Source organism: Ischnura elegans, chromosome 3 (assembly GCF_921293095.1).
Source record: "Ischnura elegans chromosome 3, ioIscEleg1.1, whole genome shotgun sequence".
Lineage (NCBI taxonomy): Eukaryota > Metazoa > Arthropoda > Insecta > Odonata > Coenagrionidae > Ischnura > Ischnura elegans.
The window spans coordinates 36879551-36903424 of record NC_060248.1 but is presented as its reverse complement, the minus strand read 5'-3'; the positions used below and the strand labels follow the sequence as shown (position 1 = coordinate 36903424).

At 39.5% G+C, this 23874-nt stretch overlaps 1 protein-coding gene across 1 annotated transcript; it reads left to right on the top strand.

The window, feature by feature from the left end:
* Window positions 1–6401: 6401 nt before the first annotated feature.
* LOC124155167 lies at window positions 6402–23359 on the top strand. The gene is made up of 3 exons (XM_046528883.1): window positions 6402–7834; window positions 17051–18370; window positions 21366–23359. The coding sequence occupies exons 1-3, from the start codon at window positions 6548–6550 to the stop codon at window positions 22737–22739; spliced, it is 3981 nt and encodes a 1326-aa protein (XP_046384839.1). The 5' UTR covers window positions 6402–6547; the 3' UTR covers window positions 22740–23359.
* Window positions 23360–23874: the final 515 nt, after the last annotated feature.

Genomic DNA, 23874 nt, shown 5'->3' with positions numbered 1-23874 from the left:
AGCATGCCAGAACCCCTGAAGAGATTATGAAGTTCTGAGAAATCTTGAAATCCAATTCTTTGGAGGAGGTGGGGTTTTCGGATGGTTTCGGCCCATTCAGTCTCGAATTCTGGCCGAGGCTATGTATCTTTTAATCTCTCCCTCCGTGGTTGCTTTTGAACGAGAAAATATGTTCGCACAAAAATCTTTTGCGGACACCGTGACCCTGGCCGTGAAGAAGAGCACACTTTTATTCACAGGAAACCTTGAAGAAGACTTTCACAGACGCCCTTGCCAAATGAATACGCTCTTTTATATCTCAGTAACGCCAGGGAAAGTCTTCCAAGTATCAAGTCGATCGCTATTTGCCGTTCATGGAGGAAACTTTACTCGTTTCTCCTCTATGACCTTTACATGCACTTGAAGTAAGATACAGTCGTTATTCCTAGTTAATTATTTTTACTTACCTCTCTTACCGGCTTCCTGTTTGACACCGTATTGAAAAAAAACGATCATTAATCATTATAGATATTCTACCACTTATTCTAGCGTTTTTCGCCTTTTCCCCAGATTGAATTTTCCTCTTCAGTTCTCCTTGAGGCATTTATCCTGCCATGCTACGTGTAAATTCTAATCTCTTCCCACCCCTTCCCCGCTTACCTAAAATTCTTTCCTGCAACACGGTTTTTAACATCCCCTCCCCGTACAGTACTCCTTCCATCCAAACCATCCACTGTCTCTTCCGACTCACGTCTACATTTTTCCTCTCGTCACCGACCAGGTCTTGAACGTCGTCATTCATCCTCCTCTCTCAAATATTGTTTCTTGTTACACTGTTTTCAGCATCCCTTTATAAATAAAGTATTTTATTTTCACTACTGATATTGCCTTTGGGTTATGCATGTAGATAATTTTAACGGGGTTAACCTTGGTACTTCCCTGCGTTGCTTAAAACGGTTCTGAACTCATGATCTTGGAAAAATAAAAATTTGGTGCTAGTTTTCCACAAATTACTTGTCAAGTCTAATTCTCCATTATTGGATTGTAATTTGATTACGAAGGGGAAGAACTTCCAATCCGGCTGAAGAAAGTCGACGGAAGCATGTAATCATCATTTTCGGAGTGATGAGAAAATTACTTTGTCAACCACTTCTAATTAATTCGATGACATAAATGTATTTCACGACAGTTTTATAGTTACAATGTGATCACTGAAATTAATTGAGGGAAGTACATATTCCTAAAAATGTTAACTCGTTTTCATGTTTCATGCTTCTCTTTATTGTAAGTTATGTGAATTCGAATTAGAATAGAAATGATTCCTTATATTGAAGTGGAGAGGGCGACATCATAAAAGTAAGTAAAAAGTGAGGAGGGAAAGAAAACTTAAATTAATGAACAGATAAGTACGACCCTACGTAAGTTCTCAATATAAATTGGAGAAAAAATTTGTTTTACTTCTTCCGGAGAATAAAATTTGGCCGAAAACATATTGGTCAAGCACGACGCCAGTAAGTACTATTTAATCGTATGAAGGTATTTTAAGGGCACATTTCGACTAAGGTTAAAAGTATCAACTCAGCCACGCAATACGGTTAACAGAAAATACATAATATTATGTGTCAGAAGGTAATAAAAATAATTTTCCTTCAGAAAGATATTTTTTGTGCATTCGTAAAAACGCGTCTAGGAACATGCAAGAATGACGATTTGAAGTGCATGTGCTGGAAAGAGCGATAGCAATTGTACTTGGGCATGCCATAGGTGTGAGTACGGAAAAACTTCCATGACGAAGATAAATTTACCGGGCGCATAGTAAAACATTAACCTCTGTCATTCGTTTGGAAAATATGTACTAAATATAATATACCCTGGCTGTATAAATTTGAAGAACTGGTAATCAAGATGAAAGTGAACGGTTCATCAAAATAAACAGTTTGACTCACCTCTAAACCCGAGATGTGAGGGTGCGCGTAGAGATGTGACCACAGATTCCAGCCCGTCTATGCTGTCTCATTTGCTTTTCAGCTTTGTCATGTTCCAAAATTCACGGAACTGGTCAACAGGTCTTTCCATCATCAATGATATGTCATATGATAATTAACAAATCAGTATAATCTGTCACTTAAGCGATAATTACTTGTGTTATGACAATTAAATTGAAAATCAAAAACCGATACTAACTAGCCTTATTCATAAAGACCACCGCAACTGATTTTTTCATCAGCTGCTGCATTATTTGCTTCCTAGTAAAAGCAAATTGTTATACACATGAAGTGAATAATTTCCATATACTGCTCTCGCTTGCTAAAAGCATTTTACTTATCTTTCACCTAACATCCCATTTTATAAATATAAAACTTCCCCCCTCTTCCTTGAAATCCGGCACTGACTTCTGAGGAGCACCTGCATCTCGTACATAGTTTCAATTCAGCGGGGTATCATTTCATCTGAGAAGGCAATAACTGCAGACATATCTCTAATAGATGATCGCTGACTTGGTATTGCAATTAAGGAATGGCCTTGTTGTTCATATACGCTGCAGCCGTGAGTGCAATTCCTAGTTACCGCTGTTAAAGTCAATCAGCGGATCCACAGCACATGCTCGCTCAACACAGCTGCCATCTATTTGCGAGAAAAGAGAAAAAAGAGCTACAAAAAACTATCACCAAAGCTACGCCTCACTCGTCAACAACTGCCATACCGAGCGAGGTTTTTTGGATGTCAAGGCGCTTTTTTATGTCGGCTAATTACCTTTGGTTAGGTTTGCGTCATGAAATTGTTCTTCCCCTACGATAATTCTCTTTTCTAGGATTGAGGCATAGTCACCGAGTTAGACCATCAAACGCTGCAGTTAGTGCTTTGTATCGCTGTGAATGACCACGCGCATTTTATTTTAATTTTCACAATAACTCAAAAGGCTTGATTATCCTTTAAAAAAGCATATGAATTATTAAGAGTTAATGCATCCTCCTGAATATTTTTACCAATATTCTACCGGTTTTATCATTTTGGTTACATCTTTAGCGTGTCTATTCGCGTAAATGTAGAGCATGTTTATGAACAATTTATTATGCACGGAGGTCTTACATTTTAAGCTCTGGGTGTCTGAAGGTCAGCTTAAGTACGGAAACTCTGGAAAAATAGCTGCATCAGATTAATGCGAGAACGCGGAGTGAAGAAACCAGTCGATAACCGGTCAAAAAAATTTCCAAAAACCGAAGCATCTTTTAGCCATTAAAAGAAATCATTTTTGTTTTGGACGAGAAGACTAGGAAAAAAGTCGTTGAGAATTTTAGATACTGCAGGGCATTATGGTGGGGGAAAACCTCTCTAAGCACTGCATCTTTACTGTTTAATAAGTTTAATTATTATTTTTTATTTTCCATCCAATGAATACAAGTAGTACAGTGGCGTAACTATCGGGGAATGAGGGGGATAGATCCCCCCCAAAGCCTCAGAGAAATAAAAAAATATTCAAAATTACCGTCTATTTTTGACACATCATAACCGCATTTTCTTTAAGTTAAAGATCATTTAATATCGTGGCAGTGAGACGAGTGACGACGATAAGAGATCCGAAAGGGGGTCGCCCTGATGCCCTCTCATCCCTAAAGAATATCCATAAAGAGAGGCGTGGGATCTGCGAATCCAAAGACATTTTTATGGCCATTGAAATCGCTCGGAAAAAAAAGACATAGAGTTTCTGTATTTAGTATTTTAAAAAACTTTCATTTTACCTTAGGAAGTAATTCACTCCTGTTCCGGCTCTCTTTTTGAGGATTCTCACAACTAGATACCGTTTAGAAATCCTGCGCCCATAGTCCCACAGTTTTCAGTCCAAAATTCTTGCTCCTCAATCCACATGATTTCGCTGATTCGTAGCACAAAGAAGGTTGACCTTCGTCTAGCCACGTCCATGTTCTCTAGCTTACCGCAGGTCCGAAGTGATCTCTCTTTCCTTGTTCCTATCCTTAAAATTAAATCACATTGAACCTATGCAATCTCTCGGGCACTCTTCAAGAGATCCGAAATACCTCCATAATATTTTATCTGAGAGAATTTCATCATAAATTGACAGCCGTTAAAGAAAATATTACCTCGCGCGCAGTGATAGTAGTTCCACTGTACTTACCACTGCTGTCTCTAACTTCACTATCTGAAGAAGCAGGGATGCCAGCTTGCAAAAAATATTGGGGGGGCCCAAACCGGGGATCTTGCCCCAGGAAATTTTGTGAGTAGCGAATTTTAAGCGTTTTAGAAGAGTCATATGATAAACATTAGAACCCTGATAACTCTAATTTCAATATCTGGACACTTCGGGGAAAATCGACAAGCCTGGCAAATGTTTTCCTCACACCCATAACGAATTTTTGAGGGGGCTCGGGCCCCCTCAGGCCCCATGCAGTCGGCGCCACTTTGAAGAAGGGAGGTATCGCGAGAAGCATACTTATGGTGACCTTCCGTAGCCTAGAGGCGGCATCTTCACAGGCTTTGCGTATCATTTGTTTACCATTACAATTTCAGTGGCCTGCCTTACCTTGGGACAGAAAATATCACCTTGGAATCCCGTCACTGTTTATTTACGGCTGTTTACTTGACTAGTAAAACAGCTTATTTCGCAGCTAACCTCTACCCCTATATCCTCTTTATATCCAGAGGTCTACCCACCATGCGCAACTCTGTAGACGTACTCGCCGGCTCTATGCTTAGCCACGAGTTCAAACATTTATTATTAATATATTATTATTTGTCGAGTATATTTGTGTATTATCATTTTATAGCGACAATAGCGAGAAAAGGCGTAAGTGAGACTGATAGTTTGCACAATATAGCAGCCAGCATGAGGTGTAGGGATAAAAGGGATTCGTCCGCCCTATTTTTTTTGGTTGAGTGTGAAGGGCCTAAAATGATACCTGCATCCTAATGAACTCCCCCAAAAGTTTCCGGCTTTAGCCTTGCTTTCGCCGCATCTGATCAATTCTAAAGTACAAATACTTTAATTTCCATTTGCGACGTATAATTTTTGTAAACAATGCTGATTGTAAGTGACAGATGATGAAGAATAACAGGCAGTGAGCATTCTAGAAGTGCTGCTGCACGATACTGCATTGAGTCAGGTCATGTTTTGATTCAACCATTCTTCCTTTTTTACTTCGACTATGAATCGTCTAATTTCATTTGGTTCAGTTGCCGGAAAAATAAATTCTCATTTAAGGCTATGGTTGAAAAAATACGGTAGAGAGTATGCAAGCCTAGTAACTGGCGAAGTTTCGCAATTAATCAGGAGAATAAAAGTCCGGACATTTGAGGAAGTGATGCAAAAAATGGATATGTCTCAATCAGTATGTCCGTGGCTGTAAATTGGAGCATCGAGATGAGGCTTTGTGGATGTTTTCTGGTAAGCGGTCGTCTCCAACTTAATTCCCTTAGTTTTTTCAATTGATAAAATACGCCAATCTACGAGATGAGCTTTGTCAGATAATTGGTTTAAACCAGTGGAATCAAGGGCAATTAAAAAGTCTGCCGGCCTATGGAGAAAATGCTCGAGTTCCATTCTACACAAACAAGCACATTCGGCACGTTTGAAGTTACTTTTTCCGACAGTCATTTGTTTCGTGCCCTAGGTTTCATTTGAAGTCTTTTTTGCGGATTGAAATTCACAGACTCTCGCATCAAAAAGTGGGAATCAACTCTGCTTCACTAAAATGTTATCTTGTTGAAATCTTCTCTTGTCTCATGGTATTTTCCATGCGTGTCTTCTTCGCATGTGGTACAATACAACAGTGTACTGGCAACTACTCACTTGTGTTCCATGCAGAATTCTAAGATTCTTTTTACTCTTTCGTCTCGTTATCCTATTCCATGTTTTCTTGTTATTTAACCGTCCTTGCCTTCGCCGAGTACAACATTCCAATCATCTATAATAGTAAAATGTCTTTATCTCTCACCTGTTCCATTACTTTGAGCATTATGATTTTCCGTATTCCAGCATTACAGATATCATGTTTATACTGTGGAGTTCCCATGTAGAGAGGTCTTATTTTTTGTTCATCGCATTCGTAGAAATGTTGAAGTACTGAAGAAAACGTGGAAATAATGAATTCGAGACTTTTCATCGTGCCGAGTGCGTAATGTCTGTCTCGCAGTTATGTCATTATTTTGATGGGGAAGTACTTGTTATCCCTGATCATGAAACGACCCGAATGAAAATGAAATAGTTCACAAGAGCGATAAAATTTCCGTATCTATCTCACTATCTTAGCATCTGAAGTTTTTCTTCTGCAATTTTGAGTGAAGTGGGGGGACCACTGAAAGAAGAAGATATGAGCATTATTCCAAACTAGGATAGAATTATCTTTCCGATTAAATTTTATCCCTTATCGCTGAAAACAATCCCGCGATTATCACCTGGATTTAGCAATAATCCCATTTTAGCTCAGGCATAGTGTTAAAATAAAATCCCCAGATTAAAAAAAACTTTTGGCTTCCAATATAAGTGTACAATCATCGCCAAGATAAGGTAGTAGGGTGCAAATACTCTCAACGAACTGCTCAGGACTTCAACATGCATCTCAATAATAGATTCGTGATCTTCCTTGCGCTCTCGCTGTCGACGCAGTGCTTGGGTTCAGTTCTGCCTGAAATTTTTCTCGCTGAGATCGCCCATGCTTTTTTGCCGAAAGTGGAGGATGGGTGCTCCATTGCTATTAACGGCGGACTGCCAAAGCACCAACCCCTTATCCTGACCACCGACTTGCCCCCATCCCTCGCTCTTCCTAACGGTAATGGAAGTTTAGTAGTTCCAAAGGATGGTATGCTGCGATTAGCGTGTTCAGGCGGCAACAACAATCTCTCAGTTGCCGAGTCTCCGGAGGCCGTGGTGACCTGTGTCTCCGGCATGACATTTCGAGTCACGACTCCGGGCGGCAGCGAAGAGGACGTGGAGTTTTCGAAATTGACCTGCTCCGAATACCCCTACAGCACGGCCCGTTATCGGCAGGAGCAAGACCCTGATTGTCAGCCCCCGTTCTCCCCGACGGAGATCGGCTTCATCCTCCCCAGTGACGGTCATTTCCTCAGAGTAATCGACGGGTGCTTCGACAACAGATCTCTCAACGCCATCTACACCCACTTTGACATGCCCTACGTGATATCGAGTTACGAGAGTGGATTCCCGCGACCCGGGTTCATGCAGGGCTACTTCTACGGGAACTTGTCGGTGAACCAAATTTACACGAGGAACAAGCAGAGGGAGGTGATCTCGAAGATCCTCGGGTCCGAAGAGTTGGGACACAAATACATTCAGGATTCGGGCGATTACTATTTGGCCCGAGGTCACTTCTCCGCCAAAGCCGACTTCATCTACGGGGCAGTGCAGAGAGCAACGTTTTACTTCGTCAACGCCGCCCCTCAGTGGCAGTCCTTCAACGGAGCTAACTGGGCCAACTTGGAGATCCACCTGAGGGACTTCGCGGCCAATTCTAAGCTCAATTTAAGTGTATGGACCGGTAGCTACGGCGTGACCACGCTCCCGGATGTCAACGGGGTGGAACAAAAGATATCGATTTACCTGGACGAGAACGGAAACGACCAGATTGACGTCCCGGCTCTGTACTGGAAGGTTGCCCTGGAGCCGTCCACCCGCCGGGCTGTGGGTTTCGTCGGAGTGAATAACCCGTATTTAAATCCTGTACCTGAGTCCCTGATTTTGTGCAAGAGCGTGTGCGATAAGTTGGACTGGTTGCCGTGGGATGCTAGCAACATCGATCAAGGGTTCTCATACTGTTGCGAGGTGGACGAACTACGCAAAACCATCACCACGATTCCGAAATTCGAAACCAGTGGTCTCTTATCTTAAAAATCAAGAATTAACTGCCTTGTGAAACTAAAACAATTGATTAAAGCTTCAACACGTGCGAATTGTACGTGCAAAGTAATTCGTACAAAGGCTGCAAAAGTGATAATTACAGTGATTCGGTTGGAATAAAATTATCCATGTTTTCACTTATCGCCAAAAGTCAAAATTTACGGAGAATTACAAACAATTTCCACATACGTTGCCTCCCTTCAGTTAATCAAACACATCCGTGGCAATGAACCTGTAATTATTATTATGTGAAGACAAGTTTAACGGGCTTAAGGTTAATCCAAGCTAGGATTGGAGAGATATATTTCTAAAGTGGTAATTTCTGTATCAAAGCCTATGCCGCTAAAGTCTGATCTTTGTTATGCCTTGTTCGCATGCCTCTGTGCTTTTGTAATAAATGTATTTTTCTAAACATAATTTATAAATTCAATCTAATTGACAACCTATGTCGTGAATATCAATTCTGTGGTGGTTACAATTCAAAACACATGATTACTATTACAACATTATACATATTAGAACTCCGCACTGTGAAATTCATTTAATTATTTAATAAAATTCATAGTTTATTTAATGTGGGATTTTTACTATTAAGCTTTCTTCTATCATTATCAACAGCCCATTATCATCCTTTTTACATGCATTGCAATTGATACATGTAAACCTTTATTAAGCTACTGCATTCTGCGACTGCGTTATCATTGTTGTAGTCTTTTATCCTGTATTTTTTCTTTCTTCTGAACAAAAACCCTCCAATCACTTTTATTCCATTTAGATTTTTTTCTTTATGAAATAAAACGGGAAACCAAGTCATAGCAGTTCAGCTTATCGATCTGAAGCCGAGCTGATGAATAAGCTGTGCATTGAAACGCGACATAACCGACAGGGAATTGAATGCGAAATGAGAAAAGTTTTATCACTTTTACCTCCAGGTTAGGCTTTCGGTCAAGCACAACTGTAGTAACCGCTTCAGGTAGGAAAACTCGCGCCTGATAAAGTGGAATGGGAAGGAGATTGGCGGCTAGACAAATGTGGTGACTCTACAACAACTCTACAAGGTAAACTATGGGGTGGATGCAACGGCTTCCAAGCCGGCTTTAAATGGCAGGGCGGGTGAAGAAATTGACGGGAAAGCGAGAGCGGAGTTAGCTTATGGAGAAAGCTAGTCTATTGCCCTTGCGAAAAGACGAGATGCCCGAGATGGAACTGTTTTGTCTCGGTGACTATTCGATCGGTTGCAAGAAATAAATAGGAAACGAGGTGCAATGTGAAATATATTTCTTCAGTATCGTAAGGAATTCATCATAGTATTAAACATCTTTTTACTCAGATTTGTTTGAAAAAGGATGTGTTTTTTATTTAAGAATTGCTTCCCTCATACTTTTCACTAACTTCTTCCAGCATATATTTTTGAGTGACAAAAACTGAAGGACGAGCTTTATTCAATCCATTTCTCAGGTCATCATTTTGAAGCTGAACAATTTTTCTTGGGATGATGACCTAATGAAGACGATCATCAGGGACAAGTAGATGGTAAGAACGGAAAAGAAAAACCTCTAATGGAATACATAGAATAGGTATAGAAATATGTGAAAGAGAAGGAATACGCAGGTGTGAAAAGATTAGTTGATAGGAGAGCTGATTGTTGAGAACTGCATATCAAACCAATTTTAGGATTGTTGACCAGTGAATTCAGTGGCGGATTTATGAGGGGGGGGGGCGCCCCACCTTGAGTATTCATTTTTACCCTAGATAGAATAGTAATTTTTTCCGACCCTCACTACTGCTGCAATTTTAACCCCCCCTTGTCCCTATCCTGGATCCGCCACTGCCAGTGATGATGATGCCGAAGGCCTTGATAGAAGCGGGGATGAATACCGTCATAAGTGTCATTATGATCCTAATTGAGATAGCATCATTCGTATCCTTGGATAATAATGGCGCTTCCCTTGCCGTAAGAGGTTCATCAAAATTAAGACAGGAATTGGATGGAGAAAGCGACTGGCTGGCGACAATTTTTCGGAAGTGGTATAGATAAGATATCCAATTATTCCATATGATTTTATTTCAAATTAATAATTCTTACTATCTTTTTCACAGAATTTATTATTAACGGTTATAGTTATTATAAAATTTTCTTGCCTTTATCCCATTGCCCTTTTATTATCTTTATTTTTAATTTTTTCATAGGATTATCGCTTTGGGTAAACCTTTTGATAACATCCATTTTTCCTGCTTAGGCAATCAAAATCTTGAAAAAAATTTCTCTCTTGACTTCAGTCGCGGGGAAGACCGGAGGAAATCTTTTGCCAGCAGTACTATCTCAATATAAGCTCAACTGTTCCATTGTCAACTGATATCGAATAAATCTATTTTCCTCAACTCTGCTGGTGCATGTGTCTAATACACTGATACACCTATAATGATAAAAATGATACTGGTTCCCTCTGGCTTTTTCTTCTCGTCTATCTCACGGAGAAATCACCTGAAGTATAGGGTTCCCTTAGTTTTAAGGTGATTGGGTTACGTTTTTTTGGGATGGCTGAGGCTTCAACGCCATAATTTACTAAAGAAAATTGATAATCGTATGATACAAGCTATTCACCAATAGATTTTGTCCATGAAATATCGTTAGTGGGGGTTTGAAGTAAAAAATTCGAAATAGCTGAAATCCTACCTCAAGTGAATTATGTTGCCGATCTATAATTCAAATCAATTTTATTTCTCACGCCATTTTTCTCGAGATTCGCGGAGAATAGATAATGAGGCGCTAAACATGTTTCCTCGCTTCCCAAGTTGCAAATTATCACCCACCGTCTCATTAGCTTAAAAGCCCTGCTTTCGCAACTCAATTTTTGGGGATGGATTAGCGGATAAACTTCAGAATGCTTGTACTATTATGAACGCTGAGAACGAACAGCGGTCACAAATCATGTGAATTTTTACGAATAATGTGTTAATACAAGAGGATGTTTATACGATCATACCAAGTAATCTACCACTTCTTCCGCCGTCTCTCTTCTAACTGTTAGGTATTGATAAAATCTATCAAACTAGTTTGGTAAATGTTGCCGAAATGACCACAACAGTTTGATAAAAACTATCAAAATCGAAAGGATAATAAAACCGACGCAGCGTGCCCATGTGAAAGATTTTCAACCCAGAAAACACTATTCTGATTGAAAATCATAAAATTAGAAGTTTAACTTAAGTTTCTACATAATAAATACAAACAAAAAGTTGAAAAATAATACTTCCATATGAAGCATTGAACGCAGGTCCCCCGAGTGATAGCATTGGATTCTAACAACCACACTAAATTATTTACCATGACGATAGCCCATTCAAACGCCGTAATATATTATTATTATTGTAAATAATCAACCTTTGTTTTGAAATGTGAATAAGGTGTGACTACACTTTCCCTTTGTAAGCTTAAGAGGAATACTTGATGCACACCATTGCATTACGTAGTTACTCCATATGAATATCTAGAGCAGATGCGCAAGAAAACTTTATTTGCAGGCTTTTTACATCGATATAGAGTAGACTTTAACGTGCTGGGTGATATCCTTAGCATGGGTTGGGTCTAGTATGACGACTTTTATCATATGTTATCAAACATGATCGCGAATGATTATATTTCAGGAATACCTCTAATTAAAGTTTTTATGTGTCAAAAAAACAAACATCTCCTAACAGCTCTAATATCCATGATAATACACTATTCAATCATTGTCTTTGATGCACCAGCTTACGGATAACATTGCAATTTAAATCTGGAAAAAACAGAAAAATGAACCTAAACCAAATTAAATCGTTATCGCCATCACAAATAATGAAAACAAAATCATTTCTACCAACCTATCTTTTATGTAATGCCTGTTTAAGAATCTTTCTACTGCAAATGTTTATTAGCATAAAAAAGAGGAACGACAGACCGTTCGATAGATCACGAAGCACTGTAAATTCTATCAAACCAAATTTGCATAACAATGTAGAGTTTTATATATTTTACCAAAGAAGCAATCACCTTCGTAAAATTAATCATAACTTCGATTAAAGTTACCAAACTCAGAATCGTATTGAATTAATTCAGTTATTTTTACCAAACTCTTTCGTACAATTGACCAAATTATGAAATATCAAAATGTGTGATGAAATATATCAAGAGCGTTTAGTAAAATAAATCAAGAGCTTAATAATTAACATCAAAGTTTAAGTATATTTAACAAAAATACTCCCTATCACACCAGTTTGATAGTTTTAATCAAATATTTTTTTCTGTGTAGTTTATGCAATTTAAATCGAATGCATCGTACAAATTCCGACTTAAACACTAATTATGATTTTTTCTGAGAGAAATTTCTTATCTCGTCCTCAATTATATCATTTATGAATCCAGAAATTGCTCTATTTGTTTTCGTAGTATACGGTAGAGAACTGTATAAATTGCAAGATGGTATGTACTTAATATTTGATCACGTCTAAGACCACTTAGTGAATTTCATCATGTGCTCAGTCATCAATGAAGCAGCGTCTCAAATGTGATTCATTACTGCTTCCGATTGCTCGTTCAATTGAAATAAATCGCGCCTCTTAAGGGCACTTCTTATGTTTTTATTATAATGAACGTACGCAATATTTACTTACATAGTACCTGATTCGTAATTCTGAACGGCTTTTATTGCTAATTTAATTCACAATAAAGTATTGTATTTTCCTTCAAGCGATTGTTTGGACATAAGGAAAACCGTAAGACGAAACGCAACAGTGAGGCCGTTATCTGAGGCCTCGTTAGCAAACTCTTGAGAATTTTCCTGGTTTGGAGTCATAAAAGACTTCACAATGATGCTTATTGTGAATACGATAAACATCTATGAGTATTCTCATTTTGTCGCCTTATATTTTATCCTAGGCTATCTTTGCAAGGTGAATTCTTTAAATCAGATTTTAATACTTGAGTAAAAATTGAATAAACATTTCGAGCATATTTATTTGTTTTCGTCCTGATCTAATAAAGAGTAATTGGTTTACAGAGACACCACGAGTCAATATTTTAGGCAAAATATTTTTTATACGTATTTACGTTGTCCTTCATTGTTGAGGAAAACCATTGCGGAAAAAATGGAAATACGTTAGAAAAAATATGCGACACCACATACCCAAAGGAGAAATCGGCAGCAGGGTTGGTTCAATGAACTTGTTGAGAGGCGAGGAGTAAGGTTATGGAAATTTTAAATGCAAATGAAATCACGCTTGCTTTTTATGTTACTGGGAGAAGCTGATTATCCACTGGGACGATAAAACCAAGGAATGGTACAGTTAATGTATCATTAAAACAGAAAACAGTCGGGCTTTACGTTTTTATTGCCAACTCACTGAATTAAAATTCCCTTCGAACGGTTTAATATTCGTTCATTGAAATCGGTATGCATTGTGTTTCGTCATAACTCTCAGCCTAGTTCTATTTCGAAGCATGGGCGTACCCGGCGAGGGGCAGGAGGTGGCTGCTGCCCTCCCCCCACCCTAGAAGCAAAAATTACAAATGTCTTTGAGGAAAATAATATTTTTTCAATAAAATACTTTTTAAAACTAATAAAGAGTTGTTACGGTTTAAAATGCTGGTTTTATTCACCTTTTCCATCTTACCTACAACTTGAACAACCATGGCTTTCCCCCTCCTAGTTTTGATCCTGGGTAAACCCTTGTTTCGATGTCATAAACCTCATTAAGGAAAAAGCGGGACAAAAAAAAGATTAACGCCATATTCTTTACTCGATAAATCATTTGTAATTAAAGAATTCACTTCCTACCCCAGGCCTGCTATAGGAGAGCATCGCGACACACAGGAATTTTCCGGATTCTTTGGCTTCCGAGGAATGGGGACCTGCGCGAAAACTATATAGAAAACATGTTCCGTGTGATGGCTACCAAAATTTAAGAATATTTTTGTCAGTTACTGTCATCACACTTTGACACTAATAATATACTAAACTTAGCATGAAAACAGCTTTCCTTCATCACGCACAAGCAAAACTCGTTCGTTAAAATTGCATTGTCATCAAGTCTTCTTCTACGTACTCGTACTGTTGACGCCACAAGTACAAAACAAATAGTGGCAATGCGAATCGGCGAAAGGCGTTTGTTTTGCTGATAAGGATATATATACTCCGGTGACCCAGAGTCCGACAACAGAAGATGTGGGAAACTCAGTATCGAAACAACGGGTCCAAAATTTTACTTAAAAGAAATATTCCTTGCCTGGTAATTATTTTTTCATGAAATATTTGATTTCGTACCTCGGTATGAAAAAAAAGCATGCACGAGAAAATCGCAACAGTTTGGGGTTTATCTATATTTATTGTACAATTTTTGGAGGAAGAGGACATGCACGAAAAACCTGTGGAATAATTCTTACTTATGAGTACTAAAAATATTATGAATGTTTTTGTGAGCTGTAGCCATCATACAATGGCATGATATTTCTCAGCTCTTAAAAGCAGCTTTCTGATAGTATCCACTGGTAAAACTTCGCACGCATAAATTATGCTTTCATGTAGTCTTTTTTTCACGTATAATGGACTATGCCACCAATTCAAAATCCCAGCTGCAATTCATTTTGAAAAAAAGATTTTCGCTTTCGGTGGCAAGGATATTACCCCGATGACTTCGGGTTGAGTAAAAATGGGAAGATAGACATAATGGTGAACGGGAGTAACCCCTCGAGTGCCTGTATGAGCAGTAAAATATATCTTGGAAAATATATCAATATTCAGTTCTACACAGCCGCCATGAGTTATCATTTTCGGAGAACTCTGCATTGAATTCGTGTTAATGCCTGTCGTTAATTAAGTTAGGATTTACTTAAATTACGGCGCATGCGATGTCGATGAATATTTAATTCTCTGTAATTATTCTCCACATCTGATGCAATAGAAAGAATAAAATTTATTTAATGCACTCGCATTCTTTCCCGATGAATAATTATTCAGCAGATTATTCAGAATACAGCAAAGAGTTTATAAAATTTGGCAGATTTTTGGAACAAAGTGTTTGCAATTGTCTAAATCATGATATTGGTAATATGGGTACTTTAATAGGGAATGGCTTTTAAAACTTCCTCAATCTTCAAATATTGGTGTACCCTTCGTTTGCTTGACATAAAATTATGTCTAAAAGCTATAATACCTGCAGAGAAACAAGTTCGTAGCCGTCAAAACTTCAAGGGATAATATATAATTTTGCAGAAGGCCTACGGTGTAAGGGAGCTGTAAAGTCCTTATTACTATCACGCCATCCTCAATCACCGTAAATGACTCACGCATAAAAACACGGACGCTGTACATGAGGTATATATTGAAAAAAATTTGGTAGAATGCTGACGTTGAACTGAAATTATGACTGATGGAAAGAGGCGAGATTGAAGGCCAAGGTTCAGTTTTATGACTCCAGGCGATCATTCATTTTTCACCTGAATCTTAATGGATTTATATCTTTTAATCATGAAGATAAATATATGAGGATTTTAAGAAGTTATATCGACCTGGGTCGAGAAATATGACTATCAGTTATTACCTCGGAATAATATATGTGAAAAAATCACTGTTGACTTGTGTTCGTCCCTGCTCTCGTCTTATTTGCACTTTTCCTCATTGCACTGCTCTTTCACTTCATCTCAGAAAATCGCCAAAGGTTAACAAAATTTATTGGTTTCATTCTAAGAATTTTTGCGCTAGTATTATCCGAATTCCTTCATGCAAAGATCTGATAGCAAATTTATATACTCAACGGCGACGATTTTTCCGTGGCCTCGGTGGCAGCGGGGTAACGTTCTCGCCTGCCAAACGAGAGGTCGCGGGTTCGAGTCCCGTCTGGGGAGGTTTCCCTGGTCCAGGGCATGGTTATTTGAGTACGTTTACTAGTTGCATTTGTTGAACACACCCGTGTAAAATGGCCAATAAGAGCCGTATCCGGTGGTGTGAAAATAAAATAAAAAATAAAATATCGGAATACAGAAAAGAGTGGTCCAGTTTTAGTTCTACGTTCTGTTGCGGGTAGTCCTAATGGTGACCTGAAGAAGGCAGACTTAGAGGTGATATCCTCTATAGGTGGATAAACTTCCATTCAGTCACATTATCAGCGAGATGAACTTACGTTCAGAGAATTCAAAGTAAGAAACGGAACTTATGACTGACTTAAATTACGGCCACTTTTATGTATTTACTGCTGTTCACATAAGCCTCCAACTAAAGAAGCATATGTATCTGCGGATCCATGCTATAATGAATAACACTATATTTTGGGATGTTGAGTGAATATTCGCTGCACCGATGACCTTGATCTTATGGCCTTCTGAAGTTCAATTTCGAAAGAAGGATAATTTGTATAAAGATATCTCCTGACGTCTGCGCGCACTCAGAGGTGTGTCGTCACAATCAATTTTATGGTTTAAATCCAATCTATTGTCAGGTATTGGCACTATTCATCTATATTAGGATAAGTAGGTTATGATTACGCGTGGACACGCAGCGGGAATTACAAAGCACTGGAAATCGGTACACGGTGGGCACCTCGCAGACTATCAGCTGTTTTTTGTTTCCTCCCACCGCGTTGTAGGAAAAAATGCTGCTTTCATTCTCATGGCATCTGCGCGGAAACTCGACAACAGCGCCGTAGGTACCAATCACCTCGACACCCACTGGCATCTCGCCTCATGCTTTCCCTTTATAAATACGCTGACGTGCTCCTCTTCCCCCTCAGTAGACGATTTCCCGTGGAAGAATCATCAAGAAAACCTTTCCTCAGTCTGGCGTTTCCCTGGTGCTGCCTCGCAACTCGTTGCTATTGTCGTATTCACGTCCTAATAAGCTGATTTTGCACCTCCGAGTGACGTATTTGTTTTCGCGTGTCTGTTGGTGGCGACTTATTTCTCAACCATTGCCAGTTACTCCATTTGTTGTGTTCATCCCTTGGATATATCAGTAGGAGGAGGCAAGATGGATCGCATTTAAGTCGGTAATAATTTTTTCAAGAATTACCGAAGCAAATATATTCGGAAAAGCAAATCTTTATTCTTGTTTTGAAAGAAAATATTTAAAAGAAGGTTTTGTTACTCACTTTGGATTTTTTTAGAGCTATTCCTGATCAAAGGGATTATAATTTGGCCATCTGGTTGATTTGGTCAGCTGATTCGTCGATTTTCGGTGCTCCAAAATGAAGTTCCGCAGTGCATCCATTTTTTACGATTTATTTCCACCCTTGGTTCTGGCCATTTTCTACTTGGGCTTCCTGAAGAACTATGCTTCCGCTTCAACAAAGCAGCTGCTTGTGCAAAACGGAGAAAACTTAAAGAAAGGCTGTAGCGTCGCTGTGAACGGGGGTTTGTCCGAATACGCTCCCCTTATCCTACTCGCAAGCAACCCAGCTGCGACGGCTCTCCCCGATGCAAAAGGTAATCTTCGAGTTCCGGCGGGCGGTAAACTCAGACTGGCCTGCTCAGGCTCCTCCAACGTCCTCTCATTCGCCGAAACTGCGGAAACTGTCGTCACCTGTTCTTCTGGGACCGCTTTCCAGGTGATGACGCCGGCTGGAGTCGCGATGGAGGTGGAATTTCGGAACCTGACATGTTCTCAGTACCCTTTTAGCACCGCTCGATATCGCAAGGACTTAGACCAGGACTGTCGCCCGCCGAATTCACCCCTAGAAATCGGTTTCGTCCTCCCAGCCGACAATCAATTCCTCCGCATCATTGACGGTTGCTTCGACAACCGATCCTTGAACGCTATTTACACCCACTTCGAGATGCCGCACGTCGTATCCGCTTACCAGAGGGGAGTCCCACGTCGCAAGTACACTAAGGGGAAGTTCTACGGGAGCCTCCCCGTGAACGCACTCTATTCCAGGGATAGGCAGAGGGAGACCATATCGAAGATCCTTGGATCAAACCAACTTGGCCTCAGGTACGTCCCCGAGGAGGGAGACAATTTCCTCGCCCGCGGTCACCTCTCCGCCAAGGGGGACTTCATCTACGGCTCCCATCAGAGGGCCACGTTCTTCTTTGTCAACGCGGCTCCGCAGTGGCACGCGTTCAACGCCGGGAACTGGGCTTCCCTGGAAGTTAGCCTCCGCCAATTCGCATCCTCTTCCCGCACGGACCTCTCGGTTTGGACGGGAATATACGGAGTCTCCACCCTCCCTGACGACGACGGACGGGACTCGAGGATCGCCCTACAGCTCGACGAGAACGGCAACGGCCAGATCGAGGTACCAGCCGTCTACTGGAAGATCGCTCTAGACAGAGAGAGCGGCCGCGCCGCAGCTTTCGTGGGCGTCAACAATCCTTACCTGACAACCGTTCCCGAGTCGCTAATCTTGTGCAAAGACGTCTGCGAGAAGATCGGTTGGTTAAAGTGGCGGGGCAGCAGCATTAGAGAAGGCTACTCCTATTGCTGCGAGGTAGACGAATTGAGGAAAGTGGTGAAAAGTATCCCTGCGATGGAAACGACAGGTCTCCTCGTGTGACACGGTAGAGGCCCTAGTTGAGACCCTTGAAGCTCAAACAATTGAAATAAGATACAGTGACGTAGTCCATAATTTTAACTGACTCGACGCGTTTCGACAGTCGAAATTTTCTACAGAGCGCCTTTGTATTTGGTGTTTGTGAACGGTGTTCGGATATGCCAGGCGAGGAGGTCGTATATGACCACCTAAGGCTTATAAAATTCAGTTAATGAGATGGTTGTCCTGAGAATTTTTGCACCTCCCAAAATGGCTCCATTAGAATGGATGCCCATCCTACCATATCCTTCGGTTGTGATTCCCTACTGGTGCAACGAATATTATGACATATCAACCGAAACCAACAGAGCTTATGAAATATCAACTGAAGTCATCACCGAAAACTCAACGCGAACTGAACATTGAAACTCGAAAGGATGTTTTCCTCGTGACTGTGCTGAGCTCATTTACGACAGTTCTCCCATGCAATCCTATGTTTCGGGGATAATTCAGTTTTATACCAGCGAGGAAAGTTATTTTTTTCATTATTAGGAAAGAACATTAGAAAGAGCTGGTAATTTGACGCTCGATTTGACAGATTGGATGGATAAGGACTGAATGGTAGCATTATGCGACAAAAAGTTAATGAGTGCAAAAGACTATTTATCAGTGTAATACAGTTGTACCGGTAAAACTGCGCATACAGAAAATCTCCAAAATGATGCTGAATTTTTGCCTTTAAAAAGTGTCGAGCACGAGGAATAGTACCTGATCTGTGCACAGTCCTATGTATCAACAGAATTCTGCATTTCTTAGCATCACATGCAATAATCTATTTTTTAGCATCGTGATGTCATGCAAAAAAATTGTTTCCATTTTAATTAATTACCTATCCTAGAAATGGACTATGATTATTTACCTTTGAATTTGGCATAAATATATTGTTTTTATTGTAACACTAGTGTTTTTATTTTTTCTCCCTGTTATCCTAAGGTCTCCCACGGCACTGTTTAGTCGAATTGAAGAGTCTTAATGCCTTAAACCTTTTATTGATGCTTTATGTTAATGGCACATGTATGGCGTAATTTTGTTCTTCTAAGAAGCATAGGGTTGAAATACGGAAAATATTAAAATACTGAAGAAAGCATTAAATGATTGCAAATGGGGGTATGACGACGTCATAATTGGGAGATATTGACATGTATAGTTGACTGAAAATGATGCTACTGTTTCCTGTTATGGAGGTAATTTATTCATGTAACTATAGTAGAGTCAGATATTATCACTATGAATTATCTGGCAGATTATTTAATTTTTACTTCAATCGCCTACTTAAAGAAAGATTTATGAATCCTAATCTCTCTCGATAGTTTTAAATAAGAAGTCATGAAGAGGAAAAAAATATATTTACAAAAGCCTCCGCGATTCCTCCCACCAATCGATATGAAAAATACCCATTTCGAAGACAATCCCTCTGGTGTGAGTAAATAACACGAAACCAATAATTTGGGCCATTAATTACCATTATGGATTGATAAGAGGCATGATTTGGGAAGAGCACGAAATCTCATAGCAATCTCTAACTTTTCCAAATCATTTTCTTGAACTTATATCACTTAAAGAGAAATCTTTTTCATTCAGTTAATCAGTCAATTTTGCATCACAAAGTCAGAAATAAATTTTGCGTCGTTTCCCTTATTGTTTTTAGTGACAGTATACGTACTTAAAAAATTAACTTCTTAGCTACTCCTTTTTCTAAATTATCTGCAGCAGAGGTGGATCCTGAGATCGATTTTGGTTAGAGGAGTACTTATAAAAGTACCATTGGGTATATGGATTAACTGTAATTTGGCACTTTGAATAGATATTCCTATTCAAGGCACATTTTCTAATTTTAATAAAATGTTTATTTCTACCCTTAGTCAGGGGCCTATTACCTGTGAAAATGTGGCGCATTCCGCCATACGCGACGTTTAGAGATGATGCTCCATTTAAAAGTGCTAAATCCTCATCGACAAATGTTTTCTGTCGGATAAGGGAGGAAAACATCTTCCCTGTTCCGATCTCGAGGAGATACCACTGCTCTTCGAATGGGCAACAGCAAGATGATTTTCCATATAACTTATTTGAATGAAAATTGATTTTTCCTCTGCAAATTTTTGTTGTTATTAGTTTTTAATAGTTTTTTCGTGGTTCTAAATAGAGAGGTGGAATCATATTACGCTAATCAAATTTGCTACTCATGGAATATAATCTAACGATTGATTTATCAAGTTCATTTAATTGTAGAAATCCAAGTTTCAGTTTTGTTATTTCAATTTGATATTAATTGCCCTTCAAATAATAATTTTTATGAAATTGTGATTATCCTTAAAATTGATTATCCTTAAATGATACCTTGTGTTAAGGTGTGATTAATCACGAGAATAGCCGTTTTACTATTAGATATTTTAACTAGAGTACGGATATTTGATTTTAATATTTCCTGATGCTAAGAGGAATTACACCAACCAAAACCTCCACCTCGAATTCTAGAAATCCAGTTCTTGAGTATTATTGGAGCTTATTAACTCTTTATTGACGCAACAGAATAAAGTGACATATGGCAGAGGATTATCTAGATTATTGGCAAGCCCTTTGGTAAATTACTCACTTGCTTATACGATTGAATCATATAGATCCAACGGTATGACGGTGGGACGTTGCCATGGTAACCTTATCGGATATTTTTCCAGCCACCTGCAAAATTATGGGCCAATTCCTCCTCATTGGTATTGAAGAGCTACTCATTTTACGGATGTGGTGCCGGAAAAGGAAAAATAGGAATCTCAGGTCTTACAGCATCAGTGGTCAGTGAGATTAAATAAAAAAGTACGTTGAAATTTTGCTGTGTGTGCTATTGATCGAGGATTTTAAGATTACAATTCATGTAAATTAATGTGCTTTCTCATTTTTCTGAAGACAATCAATTTATTCGGGGATTTTGATTCGGTTATTCATTTGGTTTTCTTTTTAGGCATATGCTATGCATTTAATATGCACAATGTGTTATATTTTTCTGATTAACCTCCACGCAACCACCTTGGCGAACAACGAATCTCTCGGTGATTCCTCTGTCTTGAGCAATGGGGACTCAGGCTGCCGCTTGAACTTCGAAGACGACCTGCCCACCCCACTACCTTTAATGCTTACCATAGAGGACAATCCTCGCTTCGTGTTACCAGATCTGAATGGTGTCATCCGCATTCCTAAAGGAGGTGGTATGCGCATGGTTTGCACCGGAAATATGAACTTTCTCCCAAATATCGAGTTTCAGGACGCCAATATAGTATGCATCTCCGGCACCAAATTCACTGTCCCAACGCCCGGTGGGTACAAAGAGATGGAATTGTCGCTGTTGAATTGCGCCAACAGCACTGAAAGCACGGCACGCTACTCTGCAAGCGAAGATTCTGACTGTCACTCCCCTTTGCTCTCCGTCGAGGTGGGTTTCGGTTTGCCAAAAGATGATAAGTTCGTCCTCCTTTACAAGGGATGCTTCGACTCTCGCAAATTCAACGTCATTTACTCAATGTCCGCGCTGTCGCGTACCATTGGATGGCGCAAAGGAGGTTTCCCGTTCAACGGATCTCTCTGCGCTGGTGGCTTTTATGAAAACATGGACCTCGAAGAGCTCTATTCACCGCGAGCCCAGCGAGAAGTCGTGTCCAAACTCCTAGGGTCTTCGGAATTGGGAGGCAAATACATCAACGAGACAGCGGGTCGCTTCCTTTCTCCTGGACTTCTGACCACCGACGGCGATTTTGACTACAGCTCCCAAAAGAGCGGCACGCACCAGTACGTTAATTCCGTTCCACAGTGGCAATACGCCGATTCTAAAAATTGGAATGATCTAGACGAAAGCTTGAGAGAATTTGCTGCGAATAATGGCATCCAACTTTTAGTGTGGACTGGAGCATATGGGGTCATGACTTTACCGGACTCTAATGGGACTCAACGGGGTTTATCGCTTGCATTGGATGAAAGCGGCCATGGTTTGATTGACGTGCCTGCGTTGCTTTGGAGGATTGCCTATGAGCCCAAAACTGGCTCCGCTGTTGCTTTCGCTGGAGTAAACAACCCTTATCTCACGGAAATTCCTGAGTCTCTTATTCTTTGCAACAGTATTTGCGACAAATTGAAGTGGTTAGGGTGGTCTCCAGAAGTCATTGATGGAGGCTTCTGCTATTGCTGTGAGGTTGATGAAATTCGCCAGAATGTTGAATCCATGCCTGACGTTGAAGTCAAAGGGATTTTGGGAAGGTCAACCTCTAGCGTTACCGTGAAAGCCTCAGATGCACTCTTGGTAATAATTTTAATATTTTCAGCGTTTATTAGTGCTACCATTTGATAAAAATTGATGATATTCTATGCTTCACAATTCCTAATTGCCAAAGTACTAGATCATGAAACTTAGAGCAAAGCCGTTAAGTTTTATAAATTGATTTCCAAGTTACAGGTATTGAAAACAATGGCGTGAGGTGAAGTGTTGTGCAGCATAATGATGTAAAATGAAACATGCAAAGGAATTAATAATGTATTTCCACTTTCATGACTTTCACTTGACTTTCATTTCACTTGACTCTTATACAACTAGTTTCGATGCAGTCATTCGTCATCTTCAGGTACTCTTTTGTGGTTCAGAGTGGTGGGAGTTTTCGTGCTCAAGTTTACACCAGGTATAAAAACTCCCACAACTCGGGACCACGAAGATTACCCGAAGATGAAGCATGAATGCGTCGAAAATAGTTTTGCGAATCAACAAGATAGTGGACATTTACTACATCTTTAATTTTAAAACTATTGCTAATGGTGAAGGTGATCATGGGCAATTATTTTTAGGAAGTACATATTTTGTTTCCTTCTAGATCTTCTTTCAAGATCCACGTACAAATTGCTACATTTTCACTATGATAGATAATGATACCAGATATGTATCAATAAAATTTGAAGTGGTTACTGGGAAAAATATATCCTTGATTTTTTATGCAAAATACTACATTATTTCCTCTAATCCATAGCGTATAATTATGCTATCGCCTAACCATACCACATGCTATAAAGCTATTTCTTCTGGATTCCTGTTAATGTAATTCATTAGGAACTATCGAGAGAGGACTAGAAATTGCGAAAAATTGAAAATGCACAATTTATGGAACTGAGAACTTAGGTTATCGTGCACTTTACTCACCCTTATGGGAGAATGTATTTTATTTTCCTAATTATTGGAATGTAGCCAGTTTCTTATCAATGTCTTTTTATGGACTGCCTCTGGCGACACGAGTCTGATTGTCTCACGAAAAGTTGGTGAATATTTTCCCTCAGAGTAAGGATTACTCTGAGTATTTTCCAAACTCGATAATACAATTTTGGTGCTATGCAGGAGTATCGAGATGATTCCGGTCATTATATAAGTTGATAATTTAACTTATCATTTAATTTGTGTGATTTTTTAAATTGAGAAATTATGCAAACGAAATCCCGGC

What these genes read in the sequence shown, in the direction of transcription:
- LOC124155167 (XM_046528883.1), top strand. Translation starts at nt 6,548, where the DNA reads ATGCATCTCAATAATAGATTCGTGATCTTCCTTGCGCTCTCGCTGTCG. An exon ending in TCGAAACCAGTGGTCTCTTA is followed by an intron (nt 7,835 to 17,050) that starts TCTTAAAAATCA and finishes TGATTCGTCGAT; the next exon opens with TTTCGGTGCTCCAAAATGAA. An exon ending in AAACGACAGGTCTCCTCGTG is followed by an intron (nt 18,371 to 21,365) that starts TGACACGGTAGA and finishes TTTTCTTTTTAG; the next exon opens with GCATATGCTATGCATTTAAT.